Source organism: Dermacentor albipictus, unplaced genomic scaffold (genome assembly GCF_038994185.2).
Source record: "Dermacentor albipictus isolate Rhodes 1998 colony unplaced genomic scaffold, USDA_Dalb.pri_finalv2 scaffold_28, whole genome shotgun sequence".
NCBI classification, from domain to species: domain Eukaryota; kingdom Metazoa; phylum Arthropoda; class Arachnida; order Ixodida; family Ixodidae; genus Dermacentor; species Dermacentor albipictus.
Window position 1 is genome coordinate 2,525,023 of NW_027225582.1, and position 13,429 is coordinate 2,538,451.

Below are 13,429 nucleotides of genomic sequence, written 5' to 3' on the forward strand. Positions count from 1 at the left end.
AAGTCAAGGAGCTGAAGGTAAAGGGGCGGCGCTGTATCGTGGTCGACCCTCAAGACCAGTAGGTGCGGCTGCGTCTTCATTGGTTAATACATGGTGTGGCCGATGAGGATGTAAGAACGGCGTTGGCGGCTTTCGGTAAAGCCTTACAAGTGACCCGATAGCGATGGCGAGTTCAGGGTATCAACGACAAGGGGACGACTACACGGTCCGTCTTGTTCAAGCTCAACAGCGGCGTGAAGTTGGATGATCTTCCGCACCAAATTAGGGTCGCCGGTGAGCTGGCCCTAGTCGTCGTTCCTGGCAGGCCAATGCAGTGCTTGCGCTGTCAAGGCACCGGTCACGTACGACGAGACTGCAAGGTACCCCGGTGCTCGCAATGCCGTCGGTTTGGACACGCCGAGGACCAGTGCGTACGTACATACGCCTCTATGACTGGGCCAGCCGAAGGCGACGACACGGCAAAGTTGGTGATGGATGCGGCCGAGGCCGAAGACGTGGCGAAAGGGGCAGGAGACCAGGCAACCCCATGTGCTGTAGGCGGTGTGCTTGCACCTGATGCGTGCGCGGGGACACCACCGGACAGGGAAAACGCTACGGAAGGTGCGGCAAAAGAGCCAGCCGAAGAGACCAAGGAAGAAAGCAAGAGCAGCCTAACGGAAGCCAGCGAGCAAATGGAGACAGCTGAGGACCAGTCGGCGAAGAGTGACCCTACGAGCAGCAATGTCGGAGCCTCGGTCAAACGGCCTCTTGAGAAGGCTACGGACAGCAGCGCAGCGAACCAAGGAAGAGGGGAAGACAGACCGCCTTCGAAGACGCCAACGGGCAGGCGCAGCAGCTACAAGCCACGACCGAACACCGCTAACGCATCAAAGAAGTCCGAGAAGAAGCTGCCACCGCTCTCCAGTGGTACCGGTCCACCGGGTGGCTCCGGGGGCGTCTAGCGGTGTGCCAGGCGCAAAAGGTAAACACCATGCTCCGGGCCAAATCTTTTCACTAGACCTATAATCATGGTTCCCAACCCGTCGGTTAGATTGGCCACGCTAAACGTTCGAGGTCTGGCCGCCAAGCGAAAGCAGAGCCAATTGTGTAGGCTGCTGGTGGACTATGACCTTGACGTTTTAGCCGTGCAAGAGACAAAAGTAGATGGTGATGAAGAGACCCGCAGCATGGTGCAGCGGTTTACGCCGCGGTACTACGCGGTAGTGAGCCACGCCTTAGGGACGTCGGCGGGCTGCGTGCTGTTTGTTAGAAAATTACCCGGTGTAGCGGTGCAAGGTTTTTATTCATGTTCACCCGGTAGATTAGTTTTCTGTGATTTTGCTTTGCATGGAATTGAATGGCGGGTTGTATGTATTTATGCACCAAATGCGTTGGAGGAACGGGCTTTGTTTTTTTTTCATGTTAAAAGAGTATATATCTTCCGAAAAGCAGATGGTGCTGTTAGGTGATTTTAATTGTGTTCTCAGTGCCCGAGATCGCTCTAATAGAGCATTAAGGAGCGATAAAAGTAGGGATGCTTTGAACGGGATAATTACTGAATACGAATTAGTGGATGTGGCTGAATGTATGATAGGGACGCGAGATGTGCGTTTCACGCACTTCCAAGGAAATAGCCATGCGCGCGTAGATCGTATTTACTTGTCGCTTCAAGCAATACCAATCTGTAATAGTTACAGTGTATATCCTATTTTCTTCACTGATCATTGTCTGGTTAAATGTGACATAGGAAGGAAGGGAAAAGGCGCCAGCTTCTCTTGGGAGCTGTGGAAAATGAATTCAAACTTAACTACTGACGAAAGTTTCGGAGAATATGTATCGGACTGCATCAAAAAAATTCTAGTGAGCGGCAAGGGTGAATTAAAAGATCGATGGGAAGAGTTTAAACAGTGCATTAAAATGAAAGCCATCGATCGTTCCGCCGCAATAGTGCATGAAACAAAAAAGAAAGAGAAGGAACTGCGGATAATCTTGGAAAAGCTGACAGAACTGGAGTGCCAAGAACCGGGAGCATACAAAAGCGACATACGGAATATTAAACACAAACTTGAACTGCATGATGAAGAACGCTATCGCGGAGCGATTGTTCGTGCTCGAGCCGAATCCTTTGCGATAGGGGAGGCGCCCAAAAAAGGGCGCTCGGACTGGAAAAATCGCACGCTCGACGAAATCATATTGACGTGTCGAGGTGGGTGGTAACGAAGTTACAGATAATGATAGTATCGCACGTGCGTTTGTTGAACACTACGAAAATCTGTTCGCATTTAGGCAGGTGGACCTAGAACGGTTTAAGACGAACTTCTTGAAAAGAATGCCTCAACTGACTGAAGAAAGAAAAGTTGCATTAGAAACGCCGATAACTGTTTTTGAAGGGGAACGCGCAATTGACGATTGGAATCCTGCCAAGTCACCGGGCTCTGATGGTCTTTGCGCTCTGTGGTACAAGTGGTTTAAAAAGGAATTGTCAGCAGTACTTCACGCAATTTTTAACGAAGCCTACGATGGTAAGACGTTACCACCATCTTTCGGTCAATCACACACGGTGTTGATTCCAAAGACAGAGGATGTAGATAAGTTGAAAAGTGTAACATCATACAGACCGATAACACTCACAAATGTAGACTAAAGGTACTAATGAAAGTCTTAGCAGGTAGACTTCAGTCGGTAGTTAAAGACATAGTCGGCCCACACCAAACGTGTGGAATTAAGGGTCGCACTATAGCGACGAATATTCACAAGATGCGCACAGTTCTTGAGTGTTGTGACACTCTTGAGGCGTGTGTGGCCATACATCAGCTGGATCTGGAGAAGGCATTTGATTGCGTAGCGCATGCTATTTTGTTTGCAATGTTGGAACACATTAATGTCGGATCCGTCATCACGGATGGTGTAGCTCTGGCGTATCGGAACTGCTCTACCAGACCAATTATTAACAAACAATTGGGGGCCCCCAAAAAAGTGCAGCGTTCCGTGCGTCAAGGCTGTCCCATCAGTCCACTTTTGTTTTGTATATATATTGAAACCTTATGTTTGTCAATAATTGAAAATAATTCTATCCGTGGTTTTCGCTTACAATCTTCAGAGGTAAAACTGCTTGCATATGCCGATGATGTGGCGGTATGTTGTATTGACTACGAAGGCATTGAAGAAACCATTCGAAGTGTTAAATTTTTCAGCGACGTTACAGGAAGCCGAGTAAACTGGGGAAAGTGTCTGGGGTTTTGGCACGGCGTGTGGCCGTTCACCCCGGGCATTTTTGCCAATGTTGTATGGCAGAAAACGCCTGTGAAATACCTTGGTGTCCCACTTGAGGTCTACAAAAATAATAATGACTACTGGCAGCAACAAGCAGAACTCTTACGCGAAAAGGCGAATGCTTGGAGGGCGAATTATCTCTCCATGTTTGCGAGGGCGACCGTGGGTAACAGGTTTTCTGTGGCTAAACTATGGTATGTGATACAAGTGATGCACTGTTCTAGGGTAAATGTGCAGAAACTTCATAGGGTTTTTGCGATCTTTGTGTGGGGATCTACGTGGGAAAGGTGCAGTCGTACAAATTTGTTCAGAAGTAAAAGTGTGGGGGACTTGGACTGGCACACCTTTTTCTCAAACAATTAGTTAATAGATTTTTCTTTTTTCGCGAGGTCAGCGACCCATTTCTGCAAACGGTGTGCCAGGCCAGATTAGGGCGACTGCTACTTGAATATGTTATTAGCACGGAAGTCCTGACGGGCACGGCACAAGGTTTTTTTCGGGAAGTAGTGGTGAGTGTGCGATTTTTGAGTGCGCGTTTTTCTAATGATTATTTATATTCTGTTAAAAAGAGGAAACTGTATAAAGACTTATGTGATATAGTGTTACCAATACCATTGTACAGGGCGATATACAGTGCAGGCCTGGGTCAGAACGTACTCAAACGGGTTAAAAGAATGCAAGTAGCACCAAGTGCAAAAGCTTTCTTTTTCAAACTGCATACCGGAACTCTCCCTGTAAGAACCTTCTTAGAGGAGCGTGGGTTTTATATGCCATGGGGGTCTCACTGCATTATTTGCAAAAAGCCGGAAACGATCGACCACGTTTTCCTTCACTGTTGGGAAGCGGTGTTCTTCTGGGATGTGTCGCAGAGGACAATCAAAAAAGAATTCCCACTAGACACGCATGGAATTAGGTACCTTGCCATAGACAATGAAGAAGGAGTACCTTTCGATCTAATCATGATGACAGGCCTGCACAGTATATGGCGCTGACGAATGGCTGGCTTCTACTGTGAACCGGACGGAAGGACAGCAAGGCTGTACTTTCGAGAGAGCATTGCTGGGTTAGTAGAAGTTGAAAAAACAAAAGAATGTCTTTCTCCCTGGGTAGCAAGGGTAGAACCCTTAGTCACACTAAGGGAATTTTAAGTGACAATGTCAGTCACAACATGACTGATGGCTTTTCGCTCATTGTGTTGACAAAGTATGTTGTAACCTTGTCTTGACTTTTCATGTGTTGTAAGTGTATTGTTGTTGCGAAACCGGTAATAAAGAAAAAAAAGGGGGGGTGCTTGCGCGTGTGAAGCGAACGTGATAACCACTACACCACGGGAACCGAGCACGCTGCGGGTGATTTTGCTCCCCATTTTGGTCTGCGTGTACGGGATTGCAATAGAGAAAACAAAAGTACAATCTTCCCGCCCGGGATCGAACCGGGGAGCTTGCGCGTGTGAAGCGAACGTGATAACCACTACACCACGGGAACCGAGCGCGCTGCGGGTGATTTTGCTCCCCATTTTGGTCTGCGTGTACGGGATTGCAATAGAGAAAACAAAAGTACAATGTTCCCGCCCGGGATCGAACCGGGGAGCTTGCGCGTGTGAAGCGAACGTGATAACCACTACACCACGGGAACCGAGCGCGCTGCGGGTGATTTTGCTCCCCATTTTGGTCTGCGTGTACGGGATTGCAATAGAGAAAACAAAAGTACAATCTTCCCGCCCGGGATCGAACCGGGGAGCTTGCGCGTGTGAAGCGAACGTGATAACCACTACACCACGGGAACCGAGCACGCTGCGGGTGATTTTGCTCCCCATTTTGGTCTGCGTGTACGGGATTGCAATAGAGAAAACAAAAGTACAATCTTCCCGCCCGGGATCGAACCGGGGAGCTTGCGCGTGTGAAGCGAACGTGATAACCACTACACCACGGGAACCGAGCACGCTGCGGGTGATTTTGCTCCCCATTTTGGTCTGCGTGTACGGGATTGCAATAGAGAAAACAAAAGTACAATCTTCCCGCCCGGGATCGAACCGGGGAGCTTGCGCGTGTGAAGCGAACGTGATAACCACTACACCACGGGAACCGAGCGCGCTGCGGGTGATTTTGCTCCCCATTTTGGTCTGCGTGTACGGGATTGCAATAGAGAAAACAAAAGTACAATCTTCCCGCCCGGGATCGAACCGGGGAGCTTGCGCGTGTGAAGCGAACGTGATAACCACTACACCACGGGAACCGAGCACGCTGCGGGTGATTTTGCTCCCCATTTTGGTCTGCGTGTACGGGATTGCAATAGAGAAAACAAAAGTACAATCTTCCCGCCCGGAATCGAACCGGGGAGCTTGCGCGTGTGAAGCGAACGTGATAACCACTACACCACGGGAACCGAGCACGCTGCGGGTGATTTTGCTCCCCATTTTGGTCTGCGTCTATGGGATTGCAATAGAGAAAACAAAAGTACAATCTTCCCGCCCGGGATCGAACCGGGGAGCTTGCGCGTGTGAAGCGAACGTGATAACCACTACACCACGGGAACCGAGCGCGCTGCGGGTGATTTTGCTCCCCATTTTGGTCTGCGTCTATGGGATTGCAATAGAGAAAAGAAAAGTACAATCTTCCCGCCCGGGATCGAACCGGGGAGCTTGCGCATGTGAAGCGAACGTGATAACCACTACACCACGGGAACCGAGCGCGCTGCGGGTGATTTTGCTCCCCATTTTGGTTTGCGTCTATGTGATTGCAATAGAGAAAACAAAAGTACAATCTTCCCGCCCGGAATCGAACCGGGGAGCTTGCGCATGTGAAGCGAACGTGATAACCACTACACCACGGGAACCGAGCGCGCTGCGGGTGATTTTGCTCCCCATTTTGGTTTGCGTCTATGTGATTGCAATAGAGAAAACAAAAGTACAATCTTCCCGCCCGGGATCGAACCGGGGAGCTTTCGCGTGTGAAGCGAACGTGATAACAACTACACCACGGGAATCCAGCGCGCTGCGGGTGATTTTGCTCCCCATTTTGGTCTGCGTCTATGTGATTGCAATAGAGAAAACAAAAGTACAATCTTCCCGCCCGGGATCGAACCGGGGAGCTTGCGCGTGTGAAGCGAACGTGATAACCACTAAACCACGGGAACCGAGCGCGCTGCGGGTGATTTTGCTCCCCATTTTGGTCTGCGTCTATGTGATTGCAATAGAGAAAAAAAAGTACAATCTTCCCGCCCGGGATCGAACCGGGGAGCTTGCGCGTGTGAAGCGAACGTGATAACCACTACACCACGGGAACCGAGCGCGCTGCGGGTGATTTTGCTCCCCATTTTGGTCTGCGTCTATGGGATTGCAATAGAGAAAACAAAAGTACAATCTTCCCGCCCGGGATCGAACCGGGGAGCTTGCGCGTGTGAAGCGAACGTGATAACCACTACACCACGGGAACCGAGGGCGCTGCGGGTGATTTTGCTCCCCATTTTGGTCTGCGTCTATGGGATTGCAATAGAGAAAACAAAAGTACAATCTTCCCGCCCGGAATCGAACCGGGGAGCTTGCGCGTGTGAAGCGAACGTGATAACCACTACACCACGGGAACCGAGCGCGCTGCGGGTGATTTTGCTCCCCATTTTGGTCTGCGTCTATGTGATTGCAATAGAGAAAACAAAAGTACAATCTTCCCGCCCGGGATCGAACCGGGGAGCTTGCGCGTGTGAAGCGAACGTGATAACCACTACACCACGGGAACCGAGCGCGCTGCGGGTGATTTTGCTCCCCATTTTGGTCTGCGTCTATGGGATTGCAATAGAGAAAACAAAAGTACAATCTTCCCGCCCGGGATCGAACCGGGGAGCTTGCGCGTGTGAAGCGAACGTGATAACCACTAAACCACGGGAACTTTTTTTTTTTTTTTTTTATTACCTTTCTCAGGAATGAAACAAAGCGATACAATCACAAATGCACACTACATAAGGTAATTAAAAACGCTTGCCCGCTTTGGGTAAGCGTGGGTATTTAAAAGCGCTTCAGGTTTACAAGAGCATCTAATACAGGTATCCATGCTGGTGGATCAATCTGTGCTTTATACAGCTCACGAATAAACGCAATACTTTCTTTGAAGTACTCTCTGGCTGGCTGTGCGTTCATATCTGCATGATACACTGCCATTCTCGTTTTCCAGATGCTGTGAAGACATAAAGCCATAAACATGTCATGCGGCACTCCTTCGTCATTATCGGTTGGGAGGAAGCGGATGCCATATGGGGTAATCGGTAGCTCTTTTTTTAAAGTTCGTTGCAGTATGTCCCATAAGAAGGTGGCATCTATGCAATCAAGAAAAATATGGTCGATAGTTTCTGGTTGCTTGCACAATAAGCAGTTTATCGTCCAAGGCACGAAGATACCCTTCTGCTCTAACCACGGTTTAACGGGCAGAGTTCCGGTGTGCAAGTGAAAGAAAAACGTTTTCACCGTGGACCGTACTGGCATCCGCTTCACCCTTTTCAGTACGTCTTTGCCTGCTCCTATTGACAACATGGTGCGATACAGTGGTTCTGGCATACATACATCAACAACATCTTTGTACAGTTTCTTTCGTGTGACATTGCTTAGATACTGTAATGAGAACCGTGCTGCGAGGAACTCGTAAGACCAGACGACTTCTCGCAGGAAGCCTCGTACTTTCGGCCCATCAACCCGATCAGACGACACAATAAACGCTGGCATAGCGTCACACAATCGCATTTGAATCACAGTACGTAGGAAAGCATTGCTTTGCTCTCGTATAAAGAGAAATCTGGACACTACCTGTTTTAGAAACAAATGCGCCAAGCCCAGTCCGCCACTTTTCACTGACCGGAATAAATTTGTGCGGCTTGTACGTTCCCAAGTTGATCCCCATATATACACTGCTAGCACTCTGTGGAGTCTTTGAATGCTTGCTCTCGTCGCACACAGTACTTGCAGAACGTACCAAATCTTGGCTACAAGAAAAAGGTTACATACTGTTGACCTTGCAAATATAGATAAGTCTCTCCCTCCAAATTTGGTCGATTTTTCTTTTATTTGTTCCGCTTCATTTCTCCAATAATCACTAGTGTCTTTGTAGTGATTTAAAGGAACCCCGAGGTATTTCGTTGGCGAAACCGTCCACTGCATGCTTTCAAAGACGTCCGGGGTATCGTCCCAATCCCCATGCCAAAAGCCCAAAGATTTGCTCCAGTTGATAACGCTTCCGGTCACTTTACAAAAACTCCTCGCCACACTGATGGCATTCCTGACACTGTCTTGGTCAGAACAGAAAACTGCAATATCGTCAGCGTACGTAAGTAGCTTAACCTCGCTTGTGCTCAACCTAAAACCTTTTATTGCACTCGATGACATGATTTTCAAACAGAAAGGCTCCAGGTACAGCGCGAACAGTAACGGAGACAAAGGGCATCCTTGCCTAACAGAGGACTTTATCTGGAAACTGGCAGTTAATGATTTATTAATTTTAATCCTGCTAGAAATGTCTGCGTAGCACATTTCTATACCTTCTGATAGGACCTTCCCGACATTGATGTGTTCTAGAATGTTGAAAAGGACTTTATGCACAACTCTGTCGAATGCCTTCTCTAAATCCAGTTGTACCATGGCGACCCTCCCGCAGTACGCATCACAGCACTCCAGGACGGTTCTAGCCACGTGTATGTTTGTTACAATGGACCTTCCTTTTATGCCGCAAGTCTGATGCGGCCCCACAAGCCTGGTTATAACACTTTGCAGTCTCCTGCCCAAAACTTTAGCGAATATCTTGTAGTCCGTGTTCGTTAGGGATATCGGTCGATAGGCTCGTACAGAGAGCAAGGCAGCTGGATCCTCTGTTTTTGGAAAAAGTACAACATGGCTCTGCGTGAAAGAAGGAGGCAACTTCTTTGTTCTGTATGCCTCCTTTATTACGTTATGCAGGACAACTGCTATCTCCGTTTTAAAAGCCTTGTAGAATTCTGAGCCAAAACCATCAGGGCCTGGCGATTTCCCTGTACTCAATTCATCGATTGCCCCCTCAAGCTCTGTAACGCTGATTGGGGCTTCGAGATTCGTTTTAACTTCTGCTTCAAGTTTTGGCATGTGTATCAAGAAATCGCTTTGAAAACCTTCCACAATCTGTGGTTCGTGGCCTACTAAATCACGATAATAATCAACAAATGCGCGACGTATCAGTTCCTCGTCTTGCACAACTTCATCTCTGTACATTATCGCTTTTATTTCGTTGCGCGACGCATAGCTTTTTTCATCTGATAGAGCGCGTTTGGTGGGGGTTTCACCCATATACATTTTTTCCGCACGTGCTCGTACAACTGCACCCCTGTACTTTTCTGTATTAATAATTTCTAGTTTGTTTTTAATTTCTTTAATTTCTCTGGCAAAGTTACCCGGAGCTGTAGCTTCTGCATTTAAATAAAAATCAAGCTGGCTTTGGAGCTCAGTTTCTTCTTTGTTTTGCTTCCTCCGCAATGCCCCGGCTCTTTCGATGGCTGAGATTTTTGCGTTTTCCTTAAAATGTTCCCATGCCTCCGCATAACACTCCGGTTCATGTGCTAGTAGGTCTCCAATTTTTCCTTTTGTTTCCTTCATATATACCTCATCATTGAGGAGTTTAACATTGAATTTCCACAGCTGCCAGTTAAATTTCGCCGGTTTCCTCGGACCTAGCGCACACACAACCAAACTATGGTCGCTAAAGAAAACGTTTTTAACGTCATACTTATTGCAGACCGGTGCCAAATCTGCCGAAACATAAATACGATCTAATCTAGCGTGGCTGTCCCCCTGGTAGTGGGTAAACCGAGGCAATGTGCCATTTGACAGGAAGCACCCTACATCTTCTAACAGGTGACCTTCAGTCAGCGCATTTAGTACCGACACACTCGCATCTCGTATCGGTGCATCTCTTGTCCTGTCTTCTACTCTGGTTACGCAATTAAAGTCCCCCATCATTATAATTGCTCTGTCACAATTCAGATAATGTTCAACACTTTCGAAAAACAATCGGCGCTCACTGGATGCATTTGGAGCATGTAAACAAACTATTCGGACCTTCTGGGCTTGCAACGTTATGTCGCATACAATAAGTCGTCCAGTGTCACACGCGTACACACTATCTACAGATATGCCTGTGGTGTGCTTCAGAAACAGCGCACAACCACCGGCTGTACCTACTGCATGCGCAACGCATACATTGTAGTACGCCCTAAAAGGTTCAACCATGCGGTTTGTTCCTTCCTGACTTTCGATCTTCGTTTCCTGTATGGCAATTACGTCCAAGTCATTTTCCATAAAAAGTCGACTCAGTTGGTATTGCTTTCTCCGTGTCGACAGGCCCCGCACGTTAAGAGTGCCTACATAAAGAGGCGTTCGGAAAGTAACAGCCATTTTTGTTTTTATAAACACAAACCGCATAGTATCCCTTGCTTATCACAAGACGGCAAAACACTCACATTTTTATAGAAAATCCTAGTCGTTCCAGCCATTTTGATTAGAATTTAGATCTCGCCGTGACGACGTCAACACACTGTCTTTCCGGTCCCTTCCGCTGATAGTGTCCGGTTGGAAAAACGAAGGCTCGACACCTTGTCACGTCGCCGGCGGGGCCGGCGGTTTCCGCTCGGGCCGTGGCTCGAGCGGTATTTTCGGTGCGGGTTTAAATGTAGTCCTTCGATGGGGTGTCGTTTTCACAGGCGGCTCATCCGTTGCGTTCTGGTCGGTCTTGTGCCCTTCCTTGCCATCCTCATGGAGTCGTTTTGGTGCAGGGCTGCTGGTACTTGCCATAATGACGTCCGTTGTCTCAGGGCTCTGCTCGACACTCGCGTCAGGTGCAATGTGTTGGCTCGTTGGAGCGCCCATCGCCAGTGTCTCTACAGCCTCTGTTGAAGCGATGGCTGTGTCTTCCGCAATAATGACTGCAGCCTTTTGCTTCACATGTGACACGTTTGCTGCACCAATAGTTCGCGAGCTGTCTGCCTCGGGGGTAGTTTCGGCCGCGTCTGCCTCGTCCATTAGATGTTCCGTCGACAGTTCATCGCTTGCTTTGACTCCGGCCACGTTTGCGTAGGTTCGCACGCAGACGCTTTCATCGTGGCCATATCGCCGACATTTGGCACAACGCGGTACCCGACAGTCGCGCCTGATATGGCCTGTGGCATGGCACCTCAAGCATAGCGGTGGGCGTCCCGGCGCAACGAGTAGAGCCATGATTCCTGCAACCCGCAACTGATGGGGTAAATCTTCTAGAGTTACACCAGGCTTGAGCTTTAGACCAACCGTGCGCGTAGACGAGCCTTTGTCAGCTATTCCGTGCACTCGCCAGCGCTCCTTGTAGATATCACTTGTTTTCCCGTACGGTGCTAGAGCAGAGCGCACTTCTTCGTCCGGAACATTATGTAGCACCCAGTAAAGCTTGATGCGCACTTCTTGATTTTCGGGGTCAACCACAAGGCACCGTTTCTCCTTGACCAGAACTTCCCCAATTCCTACCATCTTCTTCGTAGCTTCTGCACTTTTAAAAGTGACGGCCCAAACATGGTTCATCTGGAACGCCCCCAAAGCTATCACTTCAGGAAGCACTCCGAGATGAACCAACGTGTCCCGAAAGTCTTCTACACGGTAAGGCCTGGCTTTCAAATCCCCGTGAAGAAAAACAGTATTCGCTACAGACGCACCTGTTGGCAGCGACGGCAAAATAACTTGATAGTCCAGGGCTTCATCAGCAAAAAACCTGTTTCCGCGGCCCGACTGGGCCGCTGATACCGCTCCGGCGGAGCACATTCCACACACGTCCGTTTGCTATCACGGCCGGAAGTAGAATCCAAACCACGGGAACCGAGCGCGCTGCGGGTGATTTTGCTCCCCATTTTGGTCTGCGTCTATGTGATTGCAATAGAGAAAACAAAAGTACAATCTTCCCGCCCGGGATCGAACCGGGGAGCTTGCGCGTGTAAAGCGAACGTGATAACAACTACACCACGGGAACCGAGCGCGCTGCGGGTGATTTTGCTCCCCATTTTGGTCTGCGTCTATGTGATTGCAATAGAGAAAACAAAAGTACAATCTTCCCGCCCGGGATCGAACCGGGGAGCTTGCGCGTGTGAAGCGAACGTGATAACCACTACACCACGGGAACCGAGGGCGCTGCGGGTGATTTTGCTCCCCATTTTGGTCTGCGTCTATGTGATTGCAATAGAGAAAACAAAAGTACAATCTTCCCGCCCGGGATCGAACCGGGGAGCTTGCGCGTGTGAAGCGAACGTGATAACCACTACACCACGGGAACCGAGGGCGCTGCGGGTGATTTTGCTCCCCATTTTGGTCTGCGTCTATGGGATTGCAATAGAGAAAACAAAAGTACAATCTTCCCGCCCGGAATCGAACCGGGGAGCTTGCGCGTGTGAAGCGAACGTGATAACCACTACACCACGGGAACCGAGCGCGCTGCGGGTGATTTTGCTCCCCATTTTGGTCTGCGTCTATGTGATTGCAATAGAGAAAACAAAAGTACAATCTTCCCGCCCGGGATCGAACCGGGGAGCTTGCGCGTGTGAAGCGAACGTGATAACAACTACACCACGGGAACCGAGCGCGCTGCGGGTGATTTTGCTCCCCATTTTGGTCTGCGTCTATGGGATTGCAATAGAGAAAACAAAAGTACAATCTTCCCGCCCGGGATCGAACCGGGGAGCTTGCGCGTGTGAAGCGAACGTGATAACCGCTACACCACGGGAACTTTTTTTTCTTTATTGCCAGTCCTCGACATATCACAACACAAATTCCTAAATGATATAAACAAAGACCAAAGAAGCAACCAGGAATGAATACACAAACGGAACAAAGAACAGTAATATCTACATTCGTTGCCCTCCGCTACTGTGGCACGACGTTGTCGGATTAAAATTCCTTTAGTGCTGTCAGGGGTTCAACCCTCGACAGCCATTCAGGAACAGGCTGTTGCAACTTCTGCACTTCGACATACCGTTGCATGCATTCACAATAGTATAGACGCGCCGGTCGGGCATCCGGGTCACAATGGTAACCCGACATTCTTGCGTGCCATAAACAGTGGAGACCCGTAAGCATGATCTGGTCGTACGGGAAACCTTCGTCGTCATATACTGGCAGAAACCTGATTCCGTGGGGATCTATAGGTAGCTCCTT

At 49.0% G+C, this 13,429-nt stretch overlaps 1 protein-coding gene and 19 non-coding genes across 20 annotated transcripts; 1 reads left to right on the top strand and 19 right to left on the bottom strand.

Moving 5' to 3' along the window:
• The first annotated feature begins 428 nt into the window (after positions 1 to 428).
• LOC139052623 (neuromodulin-like) lies at positions 429 to 941 on the top strand. Its single transcript, XM_070529696.1, has one exon. The coding sequence runs from the start codon at positions 429 to 431 to the stop codon at positions 939 to 941; it is 513 nt and encodes a 170-aa protein (XP_070385797.1).
• Positions 942 to 4,664: 3,723 nt separating this feature from the next.
• Positions 4,665 to 4,737, bottom strand: TRNAV-CAC (transfer RNA valine (anticodon CAC)). Its single transcript has one exon. It is a non-coding gene; the product is annotated as a tRNA-Val (tRNA).
• Positions 4,738 to 4,814: 77 nt separating this feature from the next.
• Positions 4,815 to 4,887, bottom strand: TRNAV-CAC (transfer RNA valine (anticodon CAC)). Its single transcript has one exon. It is a non-coding gene; the product is annotated as a tRNA-Val (tRNA).
• A 77-nt stretch (positions 4,888 to 4,964) lies between these two features.
• Positions 4,965 to 5,037, bottom strand: TRNAV-CAC (transfer RNA valine (anticodon CAC)). Its single transcript has one exon. It is a non-coding gene; the product is annotated as a tRNA-Val (tRNA).
• Positions 5,038 to 5,114: 77 nt separating this feature from the next.
• On the bottom strand, positions 5,115 to 5,187 carry TRNAV-CAC (transfer RNA valine (anticodon CAC)). Its single transcript has one exon. It is a non-coding gene; the product is annotated as a tRNA-Val (tRNA).
• A 77-nt stretch (positions 5,188 to 5,264) lies between these two features.
• TRNAV-CAC (transfer RNA valine (anticodon CAC)) lies at positions 5,265 to 5,337 on the bottom strand. Its single transcript has one exon. It is a non-coding gene; the product is annotated as a tRNA-Val (tRNA).
• Positions 5,338 to 5,414: 77 nt separating this feature from the next.
• On the bottom strand, positions 5,415 to 5,487 carry TRNAV-CAC (transfer RNA valine (anticodon CAC)). The gene has a single exon. It is a non-coding gene; the product is annotated as a tRNA-Val (tRNA).
• Positions 5,488 to 5,564: 77 nt separating this feature from the next.
• On the bottom strand, positions 5,565 to 5,637 carry TRNAV-CAC (transfer RNA valine (anticodon CAC)). The gene has a single exon. It is a non-coding gene; the product is annotated as a tRNA-Val (tRNA).
• Positions 5,638 to 5,714: 77 nt separating this feature from the next.
• On the bottom strand, positions 5,715 to 5,787 carry TRNAV-CAC (transfer RNA valine (anticodon CAC)). Its single transcript has one exon. It is a non-coding gene; the product is annotated as a tRNA-Val (tRNA).
• A 77-nt stretch (positions 5,788 to 5,864) lies between these two features.
• TRNAV-CAC (transfer RNA valine (anticodon CAC)) lies at positions 5,865 to 5,937 on the bottom strand. Its single transcript has one exon. It is a non-coding gene; the product is annotated as a tRNA-Val (tRNA).
• A 77-nt stretch (positions 5,938 to 6,014) lies between these two features.
• On the bottom strand, positions 6,015 to 6,087 carry TRNAV-CAC (transfer RNA valine (anticodon CAC)). Its single transcript has one exon. It is a non-coding gene; the product is annotated as a tRNA-Val (tRNA).
• A 77-nt stretch (positions 6,088 to 6,164) lies between these two features.
• On the bottom strand, positions 6,165 to 6,237 carry TRNAV-CAC (transfer RNA valine (anticodon CAC)). Its single transcript has one exon. It is a non-coding gene; the product is annotated as a tRNA-Val (tRNA).
• A 226-nt stretch (positions 6,238 to 6,463) lies between these two features.
• Positions 6,464 to 6,536, bottom strand: TRNAV-CAC (transfer RNA valine (anticodon CAC)). Its single transcript has one exon. It is a non-coding gene; the product is annotated as a tRNA-Val (tRNA).
• A 77-nt stretch (positions 6,537 to 6,613) lies between these two features.
• TRNAV-CAC (transfer RNA valine (anticodon CAC)) lies at positions 6,614 to 6,686 on the bottom strand. Its single transcript has one exon. It is a non-coding gene; the product is annotated as a tRNA-Val (tRNA).
• A 77-nt stretch (positions 6,687 to 6,763) lies between these two features.
• TRNAV-CAC (transfer RNA valine (anticodon CAC)) lies at positions 6,764 to 6,836 on the bottom strand. The gene has a single exon. It is a non-coding gene; the product is annotated as a tRNA-Val (tRNA).
• Positions 6,837 to 6,913: 77 nt separating this feature from the next.
• Positions 6,914 to 6,986, bottom strand: TRNAV-CAC (transfer RNA valine (anticodon CAC)). The gene has a single exon. It is a non-coding gene; the product is annotated as a tRNA-Val (tRNA).
• A 5,342-nt stretch (positions 6,987 to 12,328) lies between these two features.
• TRNAV-CAC (transfer RNA valine (anticodon CAC)) lies at positions 12,329 to 12,401 on the bottom strand. Its single transcript has one exon. It is a non-coding gene; the product is annotated as a tRNA-Val (tRNA).
• A 77-nt stretch (positions 12,402 to 12,478) lies between these two features.
• On the bottom strand, positions 12,479 to 12,551 carry TRNAV-CAC (transfer RNA valine (anticodon CAC)). Its single transcript has one exon. It is a non-coding gene; the product is annotated as a tRNA-Val (tRNA).
• A 77-nt stretch (positions 12,552 to 12,628) lies between these two features.
• On the bottom strand, positions 12,629 to 12,701 carry TRNAV-CAC (transfer RNA valine (anticodon CAC)). The gene has a single exon. It is a non-coding gene; the product is annotated as a tRNA-Val (tRNA).
• Positions 12,702 to 12,928: 227 nt separating this feature from the next.
• On the bottom strand, positions 12,929 to 13,001 carry TRNAV-CAC (transfer RNA valine (anticodon CAC)). The gene has a single exon. It is a non-coding gene; the product is annotated as a tRNA-Val (tRNA).
• Positions 13,002 to 13,429: the final 428 nt, after the last annotated feature.

Coding starts and splice junctions, on each gene's coding strand:
- LOC139052623 (XM_070529696.1), top strand. CDS start 429: ATGACTGGGCCAGCCGAAGGCGACGACACGGCAAAGTTGGTGATGGAT.